We start from the raw sequence: 21243 nt of genomic DNA on the forward strand, positions 1-21243 counted from the left end.
AGTGGAGGATGATGGATTGGTTAATAATTGATTCCATGACTTTACAGGTGACGCAGCATAAGGAGATTGGCCTGTAATTTTCAACTAGGCTTGGGTCTCCCTTTTTGAAGATGGGGATGACTGTGGCTTGTGACCATAGGTTAGGCAAGGAGCTGGTCCTGAAAGATTTTTCAAAGATTATGCTTAGAGGTTTGGCTATGGCAGTGGATAGCTTTCTTAAGAAGTAGGCACATATTCCATCCGGTCCAATAGATAGAGATGGTTTTAGATTGCGTAGTGATTTTTCGACATTGTCTTCTGTGAAATCGATATGTATTAGATCATTGTTGTTATCTGTGGTACGGCTAGGAAATAGTGGACATGATCCATTGCTGTTTACAAATACTGAGCCAAGAATGTGTTAAAGATGTTGGCTTTAATGGTGTCGTCGTTGCAGTCTTTACCATCAGGTCCTATCAAGGGAGGGATGGACCTTGAGTCTTTTAGTTTGTTGTTTACAAAATTGTAAAAAGCTCGGGTGGAATTGGTGCTTAGAAGGTTTTCCTCTTGTTTAATGTGATAATTGGTGCATTCAGTCTTTATCTGGTGGCATAAATTTTTGTATCGGTTTTGAAATTGGCAACGTGACCAGATTTGTTTTTCCGCCAGAGTGATCTCTTTTTGGATTGAAGTTTCCTTATTGATATGGGTAATCTGCTTTTTTGTTTTGTTTTGGGAGTTGTTGTTGGAACATATAGTTTGATGACTCTTTTGACTTCAAAATATGTTACAATGGTCTTCAACGGTATTGCATCCAGTGAATAGAGATTGCCAATCAAGGGATGAGAGATCATTGTCTATAAGATCATAGTTGCCTTTTTTGAAGTTACAATAGGGGATTACATCATTGTGGTGATTTTTGTGTGGATGTATGTTGAGACAAAAGTCGATCATATTGTGGTCACTACTGGAAAAGGGTTCTTTAGTTTGTATTCCGTAAATTAGGTTCAAACTGTTGCAGAAGATGAGATCGAGGCAGTTGTTTAGTCTAGTGTTGTTGATTTAGTTTAGTCTAGTGCAGTTGTTTAGTCTAGTGTTGTTGCTTTAGATCAGATTCTTGTGATGATAATAAGCAATCATAATGAAAGCAGTTGGAAGGATGAGCTGGACTTCTAGCTCCCCCAGTCAAGGGTCCCCGTCTTCCACCCAAATCAGTAGTATCCACAAGGTGGTACCGAAAAAATAAATAAATCAAACCACAGTGGGTGTGACAGTGTCAGTGAAGCATACCTTTCTCCATTTTTCTGCCCTTTGGAATGCTCACTTCAGTGCTCGGATAATTAACAAGAAGGTAATTAATGTTTGTATTTGTATTTATTGGAGACCCACCCTGGATTCTTGTCTGTAGGAGCATCCATGCTATGTGCAGGTCAAAATGGGCAAGACAGTGGGTGTCGTGTTGCGATATAAGCCTTCCCTTTTGGTAAATGTAGTACAATGCCGAGTTAGATATTTTGCCTGCTTGGAGCCTACCTGCCTGCCAGCCTTGCTGACACTGCTGCTTATCTGAGTTAGCAGAAGAGGAACCAAAATGACAACACACTAAAGTAAGTGTGAAAAAAAGATCTTGGCTCGTGATAGGCCGCATCCCTTCTGGCTTAATACTATAGCCCCCAAAATGCCATCCAGAGGCAAAAGAGAGAGAGAGAGAGAGAGAGAGAGAAAAAGATCCAAGATCAACCCTAGTAATGATACTGGGATCCATGAATCCAACAAAGCAGAGAGACAGATGAGGATCAACTCCTATCTCCCCAATGCAGAGACAAAAAAAAAAAAAAAACACGTGAGTAACAGATCCACTGTTTCAGGTTCCCTTTCACCTTCAAAAATATTATAACAACCCTGAACCCAGCCACAAGAGCAGAGGTGGTATTCAGGTTCTGACTAGGTCTGGAGAACCGGTAGCCGAAATTTTGAATAGCTCAGAGAAGTGGCAAATTCCACCTCTGACTGGAGATTTTACAGTATCCTTTCCCCTGCCACGCCCACAAAGCCACAGAACCAGTAGTAAAAAAAATTGAATCCCACCACTGCACAAGAGAGATCTCCTCTACAACGCTTCAAAGACTCAGTCCAACTCACTCCCCTGAGCAAGGGAATAACCTCTTGGAACGCCCACAGTTCCATCACTCCACCTTTCCATGAGCTTTGCTTTCTGTCTGTAGAAATGTTGAACTTTATATCGTAAAGGCTAAATGATATTGCAGCCAAGGTGATATAGACAATGCAACAATTCTCTCAACAATTAAATGATATTACAGCCAAGGTAATGAAGACAACGCAACCATATTCTCAACAATACCAGTTTGCCTTCTTCTACTTAGCATGATATATGATCAGGCCAAAGCTCTCATTGAACACTGAGGGCCCATTTGACCTAACCAGGTCCCCAACCAATGGTAGGATTCAATTTTTTTTTTTACTATCGGTTCTGTGGGCATGGCTTGGTGGGCGGGGCAGGGGAAGGATGCTGTAAAATCTCCATGTGGTATTTGCCAGTTCCCTGAACTAACTCAAAATTTCCACTACCGGTTCTCCAGAACTGGTCAGAACCTGCTGAATATCACCTCTGTCCCCAACCTTTATTGTCAGTGAACACAACAATTATTCTGCCTCTCCTATGTCATTCCTAACTAATCTGGAAGTTTACTCTGGCATGATGTCAGGTCACCTCAGCTGTCCATAAAATAGAAAATGCCCTCCTCAAACAATGCCCCCATGACCAGTGGTGGGATTCAAATAATTTTACATTCGGTTCTCTGCCCTCATTATTTCTTCCAACAACCAGTTTCACCAAACTGCTCAGAAAGTTAATAACCAGTTCTCCTGAACTGTGGTGAACTGGCTGAATCCCACCGCTGCCCATGACTCCAGACATGTAGAAACAACAGAACCTGGACTTCTCCAGTGCCTGTACTAAAGAGACATTTTTCATTTCACCATTATTGCATAAATACCCGGGATGCACCAATTCTACCCTTCTCTGCTGCTTTCAGATACCAAGCCTGCTACAACACATAATGCTGCCAACGCAGCAGCACTTAAAATCTGTCAAAAAGGGGAGCTGTGTCATGAACCAGCTCCTTATTTTAGAGTTCTTTGTATTGTGAGTTTGCCATGCTCTCCTATACTGATCTAATGCTTCTACGGTAGATAGAAGCTTTTGGATGCTTTTAGATGCTTTTGAGATTTTTTTTTAAACCTTTGTTTATGTTTGTTAATATATTTAGCTTTCTATATTTTCTATTGTATCTTTGGTGCTTTTTAAATTGTGTGTCCTGCCCTCTTTATGTTGGTCTTTTGACTGTAATAAAAATTTGATTTCATTTGAGTTAGAAGCATTCTTATTCGGATTCTTATGGATGGATTGCCATCAAAGGGTATGTGTACATGGATTCAAAAAAATCCCAGTCTTTCCCTTCACTATCATCGCAGGCTTTTTCAAACTGGAACGTGTTGAGTAGCTGTGGATCCTTAGGTCAGTGCAAAACGTCTGTGTGTGCCAGAAAACCCCACCATCAGAATTAGCACTTTCCTCCATGATGTGATGACCCGGGGTGTGGCTTAAAGGCAACACAGTCAAATAAGCAAGAAATGTCCCTTTAATACCTCCAACTTTGCCCCCAATGTCCAGGTTACCTTCAGCTGAAGAAAAAAAACTCTCCCAAGAACAGTCTTTTAGTGGAGGAAATTCAGTTCGAAAACAAAGTACATACAAACTGTAAATAAAAATCCAAATAAACCATGTTGCAGTAATTAACTGGACAAGGAAGGAGAAGGAATTGCAGACTTGAAAGCCCAGCAAAACACGCACAGTTGGGAAGACGCCAGGAACCCAGATAAGCCTCCACGATACCAGATAATTCACGATTTGCCCCCAACTTTGCTGTGTGCAGCTTCCCTTTTTAAACACTCCCCCTCCCTGTCAGCTGCTCTGCTCCCCCTCTGAATCAGATTCCGATAGGGGCGCGACACATGATTTCTGCCTGAGAAAAGTAATAAAAGAGCTAGATGGCAGAAGATATATGTGAACCCTCTCTTTACTGCCATCTAGTGGTACTCTGGATTTTTATAGTCCTGAACTGAGAATTCTTACCAAAATTATCAAAAGATAATTTTGAAAGGCTAAGATTGAAAAGAAGATGCCTTTTTCCCAGGGAACAAACCTTCTTGACCATTGTAAAGGAAAGTTCAGCAGATGATTATCCAGGGCTTTTCAGTTAAGCTGGCAACCTGTGGCCCCTTTCTGTGTTCTGATGCTTGCTAAAGATGGGTCCCAGGCCTGCTCTAGGATCGACATCTTACCAGGTTTTCAAAACCAGCTTTTCTCTGACGCTCAGATTAGCAGGCCTGTTTCCTTTACAGTCAACTTTTTGTTCCCATCCATCAAGTCTTGTCAACCATCCTCTTAAGAAAGCGATGGAAGTGGCTCATCCAAACGAGTTAATTATTTAAGTGGTACTACTACCCAACGTGGCAGGTGCATCTGGCTGATTGATTAGCTCACGCATTTGTGAGAAGTGCTGAAAACAAAAAAGCTGCAGTTGAGCAATAAATTGCAGGTCACAAAGTCCTTCATCAGCTTCTCTGAGATCAATGGATGCCATTTAATGGCTTTGGTGTACAGTCTGAAAATGCCAAACGAACATGTAGGTTCCTGCTATTAGCATGCTAACTGCCAATGCGTATGAGCCAGATGTATGCAGTTTATGTTGGCCTGAACTTTGTGGAACTTCTGCAACAGAAAATACTGTGAGGTTCTGAAAAATGGATTCAAATGGAAAATGCTTTCCTGTGATTTGAGTCCTGCATACAGGATTGATTGTATAACCTTCATAAGCCAGGTGGATAAAATGCAAATATTCAAGCAGCATTTTTTAGATACATAAAAAAAGTGTTTTTATTTTTAAAAAGTCTAAAATTTATGGTTTCTGGATGATTTAATGCAGAAACAGGAATTGAATTCAGACAACTTGCCAGATTTGCCATCCTATATATGATATGACAGTGTTTGCCAACCTTGGCAACTTTTAGATAGGTGGACTTCAATTCCTAGAATTTGCTAAACTAAGAAAAAACACTGTGAAAGGACAATCTTAGGTTCCCACTCTCTTGTTGCATATTCTGTCACTTCTGAGAATTGTTCATGCTGGCTAGGAGTGATGGGAGTTTGCTTGCAACATTTGGAGAGCCATATTTTTTAATGTGATTTACAGGAAGATTTTTAAAATTGTAGGGGAGCATTTAAGTGGTAGCACAGCTCTATAATACGAAGTTGTATCCTCCATTTTACTATCTTACATTGAAGAAAACAATAGCATATAAGGGTAATGCTATGTGACTGTAGGTTTAGGAATTCAAAGTTTAAAGTGTATGTATTTGCACGCATACCTGGGTGTTTGATTTGTATCCCACCTTTCAAGAGGTGTGTTTGCACTAATTTTTGAAACATAGAAATCTAAACACTGAATAGTTTGGGAATCATACAAGAGAAAACTCAAATAGGTTAATAATAGTAAAGCTAGCCCTTAAAATATTTGGACACTAAGCAATCGGGACAGCCGGGCCCGTTCGGTGTTTTTAAAATCACTCGGATGTCACCGAAGGATTTCAAAGGGGGGGGAGAGGGGGAGTGAAAAGGCTTCACCGAAGTCATGAAACGGCTATGGGGGGGGGGGGGGTTGGGGACCGCCTAAGCTCTTTAGGGCTTCAAAAATTAACAGAAACACCTTATTTTCCGACTAGAAAAATGGTTGGTAACTGATACTTTCAACACATGCATCAGATGCTCTCAGCAGTTTATCGATTAGGGCTCTGTGAAGTTGAATCCTGGACATTTGTTTGAAGGAACCCTACTTGGATACATTAATCTTCAAGGTCATGTTGAAGTAAAGCAAGACATGGAAACATGCTCCCAGTTTTGACTAGTACAGGAATAGACCCACTAAATGCTACTGTGTAGATGTTCTTCTTGTCAGAGCCACAACATGAGATTCCTATGTTCCTCAAGAAACAGGAAATGTACTCAGACTGAAGAACTGATCTTTGGGGTAATCTTGCAACTCCATCCAAGACAGGGTGAATCCCAGTTTCTGAGTCCAATTTTTTGGTAGCACCTCAGTGTTGTATAGATTTAATTTCAGTTAGTTCTCAATCATTCAGCTCATAATTTTGTTCAGATAATATTGAAAAGTACTATCAGTTACCTTGGAGTTGGATAATAAGGCCACATTTTGAAAAACAAAATATGATCTCTTCCGTGTGAACACAATAGTGGCAGAGAAATATCATTCTTCATTACCATGGAGTGGGGATCCTAATGAGTCAGTTTGATTTATCTAGAGATTGCCTCCAGTGAACTTAAACTGTTGTCCCAGATGCTACATTGCTCCCTGCTCTTTAATAAATCCAAGGGACTGATTTGGCTTTGCAAAAGGAAGAGGATACTTAGGAATTACAGCATCATTGCCCAGACTGGCTGAATTCCAGAATTCATCCTAGGTTTGGACAGGCCACAATAGCATTCCTCAAACCATATGGTAAATTGATTCTACACAGAGTGGCCTGAATAAATGGAATCCATTCTTCACTTTTCCTAAACATCTCTACATATATACAAAGGCACGTGCAAAAAGACTGCATCATTATAATTCCACTAAAGTTCCCAAGGAAACTGAGTCAGTAAATTATTTCTGATTAGCTGGTTATAACTGAGGAGATCCAGAGAACTGCTTGATTGAAAAAAAATAGTTTGCCTTTCTCCATATGCTATGAAGCAGAGGATAATGTTCAAAAAGTAAGGAGGGCCTGCCTGATAACATACATACAGGAGGCTCAGATAATTTCTCTCCAACCATCCTTTATGCAATGAACCCTGACAGTGTACTAAAAGCCAAATAAAATCTTGTTCAACCAGGATTATTAATTTCACTTGGCATTTGTGAATGTGAAGTTGTCTTACGCTTCCTCTTTCTGCATACAATTCTTTTTATAGTCTGGAGTTTCTCTTTAAAAACTTTTTCATATACAAATTTGATTGGTTGCACAACTACCTGCTATGTTTTAGGAATGACACACAAAAAAAATCACATTCTGTATTTTTAGGCTTTAGGCAGGAAGTTGTGTTTTTTGTAAGAATGGCACCTCCTCTCCTCTCCTCACATAATGTTCTTCGAGTACTTTTCAGTTTCTACACAGCAAAAACTCAAATTCCAGCTCTTCAACAATACTTTTTCAGTAGCTGCATCTTACCTGTATACTTCAGACAATGGCAGCCAAAAGAAAATCGACTAAATATTTGCCATTGTCTGCAGAATGTGTAGCCAAATGCCAACCTTAGTTAGAAGGATTTTTTTTAAAGAAATGTAACCAGTTGATGGTATGACAGGTAAGGGAGCGGGAGAAAAGGACTCTATGGAATAAATAGACCATTGTGCATGGCAACTGGGGAAGACTTTTTATATGTTTGATGACATTGGGGAGGGCCAAAATTTCAGCTGAAGGAACTATGACTTTGTTATGCATTCTCCCCATCAAAATATGACTGCAATATCTGATTTAAACTTGAAAAAAGAGGAAGGAAGTATGAGTTTTAATTACTATTATATTCTTCCAGGGTGCAGTTTGCTAATAGCCTTAACACCCCTTTCCATTGTGAACAGCCCCATAGAAGGCAACCCCTTCCATCCCCATAGTGTTAACTCTTCCCTTTTGAAAAATAATGCTTTATATAGTTATTTGCATCTTTCATTTTCTTCTTTTTCCTACTTTAGACTTTTCTCCTGAGGCTGAAATCATTTGGAAAATTGACAGAAATATTTTTAGCTGATTTTAAAATGGGCATTCCATAATTTGGCCTTAGTTGCTTCTATACAGTATTCGGTTACTTTAACTGCTGATATGTCCAATGATGGAAAGGTACTGCTTGGGGAGCTCTGATATAGTTTTATTCAGAAACAACGTGTGCCTAATGAACAATAATTTCAGCTGGAAACATGTTGGGATTTCCTTTAATGAATTTATAATGTGTAATTACTTCAGGAATCCATTCTGAGTCTCCCTGTCTCAGAGTTTGCTCATAATTATAGTTTGATTAGACTTTGCTCTCAAAGGACGAAAAAGCAAAATCTTTTTTAATAACAGACATTGCAATGTATTTGCATCAACATTCCCACACCCTTTAGTTTTTTTTATTTATGTATAAATACATGTCAATACCACAAGATGGCACTTTCGTACTTGCAACATTTACTACTACATATACATATCTTCTTCAAGATGTTCCAAATGTAGACTTGTAAACTTTTTTAAAAAGCAAGATCTTGTACAAACAGCTTGTTTGTGTGTTTCTGTGTGTGTAATAAATAAAGTCAGAGAACTTTTTTTAAAAAAAGAATCATAAATAATTGCAGGTAATAAAATTTAAATTACAAAATCAGAATGTATATTAACTGACTGAATTAAAGTTTTCAATATTTAAAATACACCTAAATGGCTTAATGCCAATTAGTCATTAATACATTTGTCCAACAAGGAAGAAAGAAAAACCTTCTCATGAATAAAAAAAATGGCCTGGATTATACGCTGCAAAATTTCTCGTTCATTGTTATCTCCTTTGGCAGAAGGAAAATCAGATTATTTTGTGATCTAAGAAACTGAGTCAGTCTGGAAATCAAAGAACTCTGGATCTTTCAATAGTTTCAAATGTAACTCAAATATAAACTCTAGAAAACCCATGGTTGAAAGTGGTGAAGAAGAAAGAAACTGCACTAATATAGTGCATAATGACATAGCGTCCAGTTTGTCCTTTACAGTAAATGTAATTTTATCTCCCCCCGCACAGGATTGTCATGCTTTCAAAAATAAAAGATAAAAAAAAATAAGTAGAAGACTGTAGAACTTCTCATTTGTCCTTATTCCTATGGTTAAAAAGGAAGAGATGTAATTCTTGAGGTCCCCTCTGGGGAAGAGTCATAAAGAGTCATACCATGTTTCAGATATGCTAAAAGGTAAAACTGGTCAAGTTTGGAAGTTATATTCTGCCCAATTATATCAGATGCCAGATTCTCCCAAAGAACAAAAATAAAACCCAAACTCATCAGCTGGAATCTTGTATCAAAAGAGGCGGGGGTGGGTGGTGGGTGGGGACAGCGGTTAAGGCAGTCAATGTCTACATTTGGGTGGTGGTTTCCATCTTACATATCAACATCTCCATCGTAGGCTAAAGTCAGACACTTCTGCGGCGGAGGAGTATGTTGTGGCTGTTTTGGGTTTTTGCTGAAAAGGAAGAAAAACATTCATTTGTTTAAGGAAACCAAACAGGTGAACTGAATCCTTCATTTGGGGCACAATCAAGGGAAAGTTAAACCCCATCTTAAATCCAGGCAAAGTTAAACCCCAAAGTTAAAGGGTTTCCCTTTTCAAAACTGGGAGGTTAAACTGAAGTTATTTTAACTTCCGTCTCCACACACATAGGCCATAGGTAGAAAAAGCAGAAACCATAGAATTGTGGGCTATTTGAGAAATGCATACAGGTAGTCTTTGACTTATAACCATTCAGTCACAGTCTGAAGTTATAATGGTACTGGAAAAAAAATACTTAGGACTGTTTTTCACACTTATGACTGTTGCAGACATGAAACAAACAAAATGTTAAAAAGTTACGACATTTATGTAAGTTACTTACCAAGCACATTACATTATATTAAAGCAACCTAAATATCTTTACAATCTCCAAAGCGTGTCACAACTTTTGAGCACCCCTGAGGTTTGGAAATTGAAAGTTGAAAAAAGAAAATCTGACATTGGTCATGTGATCAAAATTCAGGTGCTTGGCAACTGAACTCATATTGATGATGGTTGCAGTCCGTGGTGGGATTCAATTTTTTTTTTTACTACCGGTTCTGTGGGTGTGGCTTGGTGGGCGTGGCTTGGTGAGAATGGCAGGGGAAGGATATTGTAAAATCCCCATTCCCTCCCCACCCCGCTAACCTGCTTTCCAGCTCTGTTCTCCTGTGCAGGGCAACAAAAGAAGACCCAGCCAATCAGCTGGGACTCGGGAGGCAGAGAATAGATGGGGGAAGGGCCAGTCAGAGGTGGTATTTGCCGGTTCTCCAAACTACTAAAAGTTTCTGCTACTGGTTCTCCAGAACCGGTCAGAACCTGCTGAATTGGTTGCAGTGTTCTAGGATCTTCTGATCACCTTTTGCGAACTTCTGTCAACCCAAGTCAATGGGGAATCCAGATTCACTTAACAATCATCTTACTAACTTAACAACTGAGGCAAGGAAGGTAGCAAAGTAGGACAAAACTGTCTTGCTTAGCAACAGGAGTTTTGGGGTCAATTGTGGTCGAGGCCTACCGGCATACTTCCTTTCTTTCTGCAGCCCTTGACCATACTTGTGTATATTCAATGACAAATCCCTAAAAATGACATGCTTTCCCACCATTTTTTGGTGACATAGAACAGCAATAAAACGTCATTAGCCTTTGCATAGTCTAAAAGCCCCTTAAAACAGCATCTCTTCCTGAACCACCATTAAAAAAAAAAATACCCTCAGAAAAATGAACCCTATCCACTAAAGTAAAATCAGAAAACAGGTGGAGGAAAATGTGTTGGAAATCTTCGCTGCCTTGAGTTATTTATAAAAACAATAAAGATGGGTAATGAATAAATAAACTGCTGAAGGATGAATTCAGTAACGTGGTTGCAATCTTAAAAAAAAAAAAAAGACCTGTATGCGTGTTTGAGAATATTTTTAAAATTAAATCAAGTTTTAAAATATAAATTAAAATAAGCAAAGTTTTAATTATACAATAGTGAAAATAACTAATAATAATATTTTATTACTATTTGTCCAGAGTCACTTAGACATTGAGATGGGTGGTGTATAAATTTGATAAATAAATAAATGTTGCTCCACATTATGTTGGTATTTGTGATAATAAAATACAAAATATCCAATTCTCTAGTTTACTTCCACAAGCCCATTAGCCCAGAGCCATTTCATAATAGTTCCTACAAAAGAAGAGACAAACTACTGCTAAAATTAAAAACTTTTTATCAGTTAAGAACCAATATGCTGATACCATTGAATAAAACTCTATCTGCGCACCTTATCCTCTCTTGGGCACGAATGAATATGAATACATCTATCAGTCTATATGTATGTATATACTGCCATGGTGGCATAGAGGTGAAGACGCTTGCCTCCCACTTGGAAGGTTGAGAGTTCAATCCTAGGGAGTGGATGTTTCTCTAACAGGGCGCAAAGAGAAAATATCTGCTGCAAATTCCACATAGGCATCAAGAAGGGGATCTGAACAGAAAATACTCCATTCCATTAAGTCACCCTGGCTCCACCCCAAATAAAGGGTTGTAAAAAGAATATACGCATACACGCATACATATCAACTTAAATAAAATGTCTATGGAGATTCTCAGTCATCCAGGTCATAGTTGTCCCAAAGATGCTTTTTCAAAAGGCAACTGGACTTTCTTGTTTTTCTTTGAAGACGTTTCACTTCTCATCCAAGAAGCTTCTTCAGCTCTGACTGGATGGTGGGGAATGAAAGGATTTATACTCCTTGCAGACAAGCTGGGCGTTTGCATTCTTTTAGAGAGGCCATCTATGTCAAAACTGAACAGCCCTCTCTCAACAGAGGGAGAGGGAGAAGGACATCATCTATCTCCAGTCTACAACACAGTCCTTTCAGCAGTTCCAAGAAGGCTCCACATCCATTTGCACAACTCAGGTGATCCTGATTGCACCAATAAACCTCCAGGTGGCCTAAACAACTGGCTAAAAAATTGCAAATGACCAGCTGTCTGCAAGGAGTATAAATCCTTCCATTCCCCACCATCCAGTCAGAGCTGAAGAAGCTTCTGGGATGAGAAATGAAACGTCTTCAAGACAAGAAAGTCCAGTTGCCTCTTGAAAAAGCACCTTTGGGACAACCTACTGTAAATAAAAGGATTGGAGCATCCTTTATAGACTAAACTAAACCTGTAAATAATGTGAACGTCTGAAAAGGCTTTCAAGTGATACTTAGCTTTCTAATTACACAGAATATAAAGTAACCCCTGAATTTTAATCTCTGAAAGCTATTTGCAACTTTGAGTACCAATGAATTTCAGCCCTTCTAATTTATTTCCAAATGACTAAATCTAAATCCAACATCTAGAAACAGAATTAACAGGGTTAGAAGCAAGTACAGAATACATACCAAAGAAGATAGGAGGTGAAGATTAGGAAAACTATAATGAGAAACCCGCCAGCTGATACGCCATATACCCAGATTTTAAGTTTTCCATCTGAGAAAGGGGAACAAAATAATACATTTGGTGCGAAGTGTGCATTTTGCTTATTTTCTGTCAGTTAAAAATAGGAACCCTTATAACCATTACTTCCTGAATTTGCTGGCAAAATCTCTCCAAACCTGAAGGGCTGGCTAAACTCATCTACAAACCATACCAATCTTTACAGAAATAACTGAAGAATCATGCTAAATCACAGGGCTAACAGGGAAGTGGCATCTTATGAGAAAAAGAGTAAGGAGGCCAAATAATGGAATAATGGAAAATATACCGAACAGCAGGTATCCTGCAACTGTAGGATTCCAACTTGTGATTGGATTATATACTGCGCTGTAACATTGCAGTGTTTGGCGGCTATGTTTGAACACAGATCACAGGTATGGAGAAAGTCTCATGCTTTACATTGACCTTTATGTTTTTCTCTCTCCTCCTTGTAGGAGAATCTCTCCTATTTATATTTCTGATTAATCAGTGAAGAGAATGTCATTAGCTTCAGCATTGTAAACTGAAATCCCAGGTCATTCTACAGAATAATGCTCTTGCACAATTTTATGCTAATGATATTCATATGATTATATTACAAATGAGAGTTTGTATATCCTCTAGTGTAGTTCTGGTTATGTGATTCACTGAGCATGAAGCTTACTTTTCAAATTAAGAGAGGGAGAGAAAAAAGAGAGAGAGAGAGAGATAGAACATCATGCCAACAATTTGTTATTTTTACCTGGGTTAAAAGGCTGAATTGACCATCCTTTGAAAATGTCATGCATTTTGGAATTGATAGGTTTATGCTTGGCAGCATTTGTTTTAACATCAGCTTTCTTATCTGCTAAACCGGGTATCTTCATGCAGTAATCCAGGAAACCATTTGATCTCATGATTTCAGTGTAGCCTCTCTCACAGCCACAGATGGCACCCTAGGTAACAAGGAGAAAAGTAGTTCAGAAAGTTTTCATTCCCAGAAAATGTTTCCACTGGGGGACTGCTGGGTGCACCCCAGTTAACCTAGTGCCAGATGCTTTTATTATCTTAACTGAAAGCCCAACCTAGACCAAGGACTTACTGTAAATTGCCAATATCTTTCAAAGCTTTTTAAGCCATACTAAATATAACAGAACAATGGAGTGCCTGTTCCTTCTTTTAATGAGCCTGGATAAATGGGTTGCAACAGAAACTCCGAACACAAAAATCCATCTTACCGAAAGAACCCAGCTCAAAACCCTGCAGCGATGAAAGTAAAACGTTTTCCCTCTCAAATGAGATGTTGTTCATTTAAGGCTGCAACTCTGTCTGGACGGACTGGTGGCCAGCTTGACCTGACATCTATTTAGAGTAGATGCATAGGGCTTGCATTGTGTTATGCATCAAAATGTAAGTATTTTAAATCTGATGGTAAGGCTGCATGAATGTCAAAGCAAAAGCAGTTTCTGTATTTCACCATACTAATGTACTGATTGACAGAAAATAATACAGATGGGATAGAAATAGAGGGATAGGGATAGGAAGAGAGAGAGAGAGAGAGAGAGAGAGAGAGAGAGAGAGAGAGAGAGAGAGAGAGAGAGAGAGAGAGAGAGAATAATTATTTTATATAGCTGCCCATCTCAAATTCATAATTCTGGGCAACTAACAATATAAAAAGAACAAGATGTTATTTCAGGCAAGAGCTGGAGGCACATCAACACACCTTACCTTTGCTCCTAGCGTCTTGATGTGAGATATTAGGGAGAACACCACTTGCAGAATGTAAAACCTTCAGCTGTCCTCAGCTGCAGAAGGATACTGAGATATAGGCAGAGGAGTGTGGTTGTACGTTTGGGAAATGGTTAATGGGTGTGGTCTTGTGTGGAGGTTGTATGGATTTGTCCTTAGCATGAAATCAAACCAGGTAACAGCCCCCCAAAGGCTATTCATTTTAACTGTGTTTTAAAATACAGTTTGAGAGCCAATTTGATATAGTGTAGTGATTGAGACATCAGGCTAGAAGCCAGGAGATGGCGAGTTCTAGTTCTGCTTTAGGCACGAAAGCCAACTGGGTGACCTTGGGCCAATCACTCTCTCTCTCTCAGCCCAATCCATCTCACAGGGTTCTTATTGTGGGGGAAAAGAGGAGGATTATTAAGTATTTTAACTGCCTTGTAAAAATAATAAAGGTGGGATTAAAATCTAAAAACATACCCATGCAAATTCTCAGAAGGGTTAGTTTGTAAAAATATTTCTCTTTCTCTACTATGCATTTTAGATACCTGGGATTCCCTCCCCACTGCCCCCTTCACATTTTATCCGGGAGTTTTTGAATCTATTTTATGCCAAGATGTCTTGTCATACTGACATCTGGAAAAAAATAATAATCCATGGAAGGAGTTCCTATATGGATGGATGATATGAGAAAGCACATATGTCCTCTCATACAGAACTGGAAAGGTTCTAGATGAACAGACGTGACATAGCTTCACCTCTGTGAAGGCTGACAGCAGCAGCCATTGTCCCACTGTTAACTTTCCAAGGAGCTTATATAATGATATGGGAAACATATAAATTGTAGCAGCTGTGAAAGCTGCTGTCAAATGCTGTTTCATTGTGCTTCTATCTCCCAAAATATAGGAACAGGTATGGACTTCAAACTCTCTTTCAAAAATCAGGATATAAGTTCCCTGTGGACTGAAAGTCTGAAGGTACATTGTCCCTGAATTATTGGCTTGCTGGCTTGCTTATTTGCTTGCTTGCTTGCTTACTTACTTACCTACTTTTTCTTTCTTTCTTTCTTTCTTTCTTTCTTTCTTTCTTTCTTTCTTTCTTTCTTTCTTTCTTTCTTTCTTTCTTTCTTTCTTTTCTTTCTTTCTTTCTTTCTTTCCTTACTTACTTACTTACTTACTTACTTACTTACTTACTTACTTACTTACTTACTTACTTTCTATTGCTACCCATCTCAGTCAATGACCCTTTGCTTATAATCATTGGAGGAAGTAACTTGGGTTGCTTCCTTTTCTCTTAAGATCAGAATTAAAAGGCAGAGAAGAGAGCCACTTTAGTCTACTTCTTAAGGCACCAAGTTAAAAACCAGGAGACGGTGAGTTCTAGTCCCACCTTAGAAATGAAAGCTGCCTAGATGACTTTGGGCCAGTTGCTTTTTTTTCAGCCCAACTCATTCACAGGGTTGTTGCTGTGGGGAAAATAGGAGGAGGAAGGAACGTTAGGTATGTTGGCTGCCCTGAGATACTTATAAAATAATAAAGACGGGATACAGGTCAATAAAAAAAAAACATTGCAGAAGATCTGTTGTTTCATTTCAGTGTTCCAAAGAAATCCCAAAGGATTCTAAGAACACAAATGATTATGCTTCACATGGGAAGGGATTGAGTTCCTGATGTCACTGGAGGTGAACATTTATATGTTCTTTTCATTCACAGCTTCTATATTTCTATATTTAAAACCTGCCTTTCATGTTCCAAACTGATTTTTTGTGGAAAAAAAGCAAGTATTTTCTTGCAGTTACCCACATGTATGTTTTCTTCACATATCCCCTTTCATCAGTAAGGCTATATATTCAACTTACTGAATGGATAGTGTCCTGTGCATGCCCGATTAGGTCTCTGGTCAGTTGGGAGCTTTTTGATTTTGCTTTGTTTTACACTCTAAAAATAATTGGTTCTTTCCAACGAAGTAAAGGGCACCATCTGAATTACCTGTGTACAGTATGAGAAGGGTTTTTTGCAGGCTGGGTTGCAATGCCTGGTTGTAGCCGGCTGTAACTGCATAGAGCAGCCCCCTGCAAGAAGAATTGTCAAGAGAAATCATTAAAGATACAATTCAAAAATGAGTTAGGAATATCCGCTGGTTATTTGCTGTGCCGCAATGCTGCTTTTGAAAACAGTACATTTACATTATTCCCAAGACACGTTGGCAGAAGACGTTTTAGCATCCATTCTGCCCGGTGAAAAGTATCGTGCTTGGACTCTCTGTATTTTTTAAGGTATGCAAACCGATATTCTACAATTTTTATATATGGAGAGAGAAAATATGAATGTGACAAATGGGTATTTCAAAACACAAATAATAAAAATATTATAATCATAAAACAGGCAAAAGAATAATTGAATCTGCTGGTTTTTGATTCAGAAATATATTTTTTTCTGCTTGTATTAACCATACTTTTATTTTGTTCCAGGGTTGTTGTTTTTTTTCAATTTTCTTCTGGAAAAAAAAATAAGAGTATGGTTAATTTTTTTTTAAAGTGCATAATGTAGTACCTGGTCTTGAAGCAACTTTTTTTTAAAATCAATATATTAACAACAAGAATTTGTGGGAAAAGACGTGCAGCATAATAAGTTTATAGTGGGCAGTTGTCAGTTGATGCCATTTATTCATATAATACACATGAGAAGTTGAAAGGAGGTGGGGAATAGAATTAAAAATTAAAGCATCCCAAGTGCATCCTTTTAAGTTTATAAAGACTCAGCCCACTTCCACTTCAATGGCATACAGAGCAAGCACAGTGCTTGTCATTCTGCTTAGAAATGCCCCTATGTTGATCAGATGAAAGATTCAACATGCACAATTGTATGTTGAATACACTAAGATTGAAATGGCAATCTCAGGTGATATTGGAAGCCCCTATAAAAGAGGAGATGGTGAAGTCTTACCATTTCCACCTTTCCTTTCTCTCAAGGGCAATTTCCTTAAAAATAAGCAACTTTTTAATATTTTCCTAAAACAAAGGTGTGAAGGTCAGGGCATGAAACTGACGCAATGGAAACCTCTTTGTCACGCCTCAGCATTATAACGTTAGAGAAGTTAGAAAATGACACAGTTATTTTTGGATGAATCTTGCAAGGAGGTATTTGCTACCATGTTAGAATTAAATAGAGGGCTAATAGGCTAATTTCTTGGAAGAAAAGCAGCCAGGAAGCGAAGGACACCGAGAAAAAAGAGCTAGGGCTACTGCATTTGGACCGCACACATCTGGATGGCCATCATATGACATCAAAGGCATTAGAATTTTCTACATCTCTTTGCTGTCCTTGATTCACTGTTTCAGTCTGCAATAAAGCATGATGGAAGAGCTTTCTTGATAAACTTCTTTAAAGATAAATAATTGCTCATATTCTATTGTATACTATCTGTTTATAAAATATTACTATTAAATAAAGTTTTAATTATCTGTAATCAACTTGAGATGAAGACAAAATATAATACGCAGTTTCTCTAAGTCTAAGATATTATTGGTATCAGGAGAAGAACAGATAAGAGAAGTGACGGTTTTATTATAAGATCGACACAGAGTGCGCTGGTTGAAATAAATATAACATTAGATGTTGGTTAAAAATGCATATCCAAATGAGGCTCATCTGCTATAAACTCCAATTCTAAGCACAATGCCTCCTACCAAATACACATAAAACAGATCACAAAATTTAGACTGGACTAGTTCCAGAACTGAAAATTTTCCATGAGTACGTAGAGAATTTGTGTCCCATTCAACAACTGAAGTATTCCCCCCCCCCCCTTCAAAGATCTTTAGGGCCTCTGGATCTAAAATAACTTTTCAGCTAAAAAACAAACAAACCCAAATCTAATTGGAACTAAACTTTTGAGTGTTTTCAGCAGTCTATTTGACCTGAGCTTTCCAAGCTTTAAAGGTACTATCAAACATTTACTTGTTCAATTAAATTCCCATTTGCCACCTATGTGGTTTTCAGTATCTCAAGGCAATATCTAAGATATGCATCTCTGGGTCCCTTTCCCACCAGTCCTGTGCTCCTACATGCCCTCTCCATCTGGGAGGGTGTGGAGGGGCATGGAAGTGTGCAAGTGGTACCAGGGGGCGGGGAGGTTGCACGGGGGTGCAACACAGGTCTCTGGGTACATGAGTGCTTGGTAAGGATTATACAATGGGTCACGAGTTATCTAATGTGCTTCTTAAAGCTTTTTCCAATTCCTTGAAGAGCAGTGATAAAACATCTGTATCATCTTCAGACAGTGCAATAGGTGACAGGCTTTTGGTCAATGTGTGGGGATGAGGATCTCAATTAAGAGACATTTAAGAAACATACATACTTACTTCTCCTTGGTGGGGATAGCCCATAACATTATCTCTGCTGGTTACATCTAACACACATATATTATCATATGACAAATATATTATCATATGACTATAAGTATTACCAAATATTTATCAACGGAGAGTCCTGAAATTAGGTCAAATAGATTTAAAGACTCTGAAAATTGCATAACATGTCCTTTTAGAAGATGTAACATACTTTCCTGCTGGTTGACCTAAAATTAAATATTGGATAATAATGCTTGATCTGCCCTAAAGGTCTCTACAAAAATATTCTCTTTTCAACCATTCCAGAAATTTCCAGTCCAAATGTTTAATGCAAAATCACATCAATAGTTGACTGGTATAAAGCAATGCTGACAATATTGCATTATCTTTTCCCCAACCTTATCATATTATTTAGAGGATTTATGAAAAAAAATCACTAATACCAGCAAAAGAGGACGCTAAATTCAATAAATATTCAATCTCATCAGGATGGACTGCTTCAGTAGGAAAGTGATTGTCCCAGCTTCATTCTTAAGCACGAATTCATGCCATTCCTCTAAATTCTCTATATCTTTATTTTTTCTCTCTTTCTCTACCTCCCTCCCTCCCCCCCTCTCTCCCCTCCCTCCCCCCCTCCCTGAAACTTTGTCCATTCTTACTGAAAAGATCATAGACAAGGTATTTATATTACAGTATGGTTCTTGGTGGCTTAATTTTCAGTCTTATTAAATGTATAACACTATAATGGAGAAATAAACTAAATGATGTATTTTTTTTCCACAATTCTCCTGCTGAAAAATTGCAAACAGAGTCCCACAAATATACGACAGCCTCTCATTAAAATTCCATAAATAAATTCTCTTCTCCCCAGCTGTGCCAGGCTCTACTCACTTACAGACTAGATGTTTGAACACTCCTCCTTTGCTCTCTCAGATTATTTTATTGCCCTCTCTAATGAGCAATGTAGTTACTGTGCGGTTCTTAGTATACAAATGCATGGGGTATTTTTTTCGTTTCTCTGAGACAGAGAGGAACATTTCATAGGGAACAATGTGCTTTGTCAAAGCTACATTTTTCAATGAACAAAGCTCTACTTTTGGAGATAAATATTTACTGCAGCTCAACAGAGTCCTTGGTTCCTATTAATAATCAGAAGAACCGCCATATCCATCTTTAAAACATCAACTTCAAAAATATCTATCAAAGGGAACTGCACATAGCGCAGCATCTGTTTGCGTGGCATAAATTTGAAGGCAACAAGCCATAGAAGCATGTGAACAAATGAATCTACCAGCATTTCCATGTGCTTTTGGTGACTGATCAGTATGAACCACCTTTATGTGACTTCATTAGTAATCCTGCGATCACCCCTCCCTGGAGCCTTACACCTGAGAGGATCAGTGGTAGAAACCACAATGAAATGGCGAATCAAATATTCCTGCTTCTCTCTGTGAGTTCTCATCCTGGTCTTCACAGTCATTCCTATGCACAAGTTTCTTTAATTGTGTTGCCAGTATTAATTGAAATAAAGCACATATATTTATGTAATGTAGAGTCATTATAGCACAATGAAGCAAAGTCAGCTGAAACTATTTGCTTTGAAGGAAATCTTTGGCCATGTATTTGCTCTCTGCATGCGCCACACACTATTTTTCATTGCACAGGTTGATTGCTCAGTGTGCCCTGATGATTATGTGCATATATTCCTGCTTCAGCTTTCAGATGAACTTTTTAAGTTTATTTAAAATATTTATATTCCTCCATTTAATTTGAATTTATAAGGTAACTAGAAAGAAAATCACACTGGTACTATAAAAACAATACAGCAGAGCATCTAAAATGAACAAAACTGAAAGAAAAACATCACCACCATTGCCTAGCATTTTAAACACCTCTGAAGAAAACAGTGATATTAATAAAATCCCTGAAGAAAATAATAAAACTAATATCTTTCAAAGAAAGAAGAGATAAAATCTTTGGGGCAAATGAAAGAGGACTATTTCAGGTTAGGGGAATATGTTTGACTTCTTCCAGATATCAAGAATCAACCCTTTCTAGTTTTTAGAACACGATTATAAAAATGTGATTGTAAAATAACACAATTACAAAAAAGGTCAGTATTATTTTAGAACAATATTTAAAGTGGAAATCAACATAGAACGAGGTGTAAGGCAAGGCGATACAATATCATCATATCTTTTTCTCAGCCTGCCTTGAAGAAGTATTTCACAAACTAGACTGGGTAACAGTTAGAATAAAAATCAATGGCGCCTATTTAAATCACTTAAGATTTCCAGATGATGTTGTTCTCTTCTCACAAGAGCCAGAAGAGCTACAAAGACACATACAAGAGCTGCACAAAGGAAGAGAACCATTTGGCTTAAAAAGAAACCTGAAAAAGAAACGGGTTATTTTAATAAATTCACCAAACAAAGAAAAAAATTATATCTGGAAAAAAACTAGATGTAGTAGACCACTATATACACCTTGGTCAATGGATCTCAATGGAAGGTGATACAATAAAGGAAATTGAACAGCATGTTAAATGTGGTTGGCAAGCATTTGGCAAGCTAAGCATAATTTTCCAGAACAACCTCCCCCTATGCCTGAAAAGTTTTCGGTCAGTGTGTGCTACCTGCTCAAACATGTTCTGGGGAAACATGGACACTAACCTCACAATTGATACAAAAGCTATGAGTGGCGCAAAGAGCCATGAAAAGATACATGCTTGTGGGATTACAAGACAAGATAGATAGACCTGCACATGGATCAGAGAACAAACAAAAGTATATGATATCATCAAGAGATTAAAAGAATTGAAATGGAAATGGGCTGGTCACAT

General features: G+C 38.1%; 2 protein-coding genes across 2 annotated transcripts in view; both read right to left on the reverse strand.

The window, feature by feature from the left end:
• Window positions 1-21243, reverse strand: part of HNMT (histamine N-methyltransferase) — a 195112-nt gene that overhangs the window by 122627 nt on the left and 51242 nt on the right. The window lies entirely within an intron of this gene.
• The window catches only part of THSD7B (thrombospondin type 1 domain containing 7B), a 545795-nt gene continuing 532702 nt past the window's right edge, over window positions 8151-21243 (reverse strand). Inside the window, exons 25-28 of the mRNA XM_087950095.1 lie at window positions 16039-16121; window positions 13080-13272; window positions 12265-12352; window positions 8151-9315 (exon numbers count right to left, since the gene is read on the reverse strand). Of these exons, the coding sequence (XP_087806221.1) occupies window positions 9234-9315; window positions 12265-12352; window positions 13080-13272; window positions 16039-16121 (446 nt within the window). The 3' untranslated portion in view covers window positions 8151-9233. The remainder of the gene's footprint in view (window positions 9316-12264; window positions 12353-13079; window positions 13273-16038; window positions 16122-21243) is intronic.

The sequence above is a fragment of the Notechis scutatus genome, chromosome 1, assembly GCF_049901735.1.
Source record: "Notechis scutatus isolate UNSWTSFEM ecotype Mainland chromosome 1, rNotScu1.2, whole genome shotgun sequence".
Classification (NCBI taxonomy): Eukaryota; Metazoa; Chordata; class Lepidosauria; order Squamata; family Elapidae; genus Notechis; species Notechis scutatus.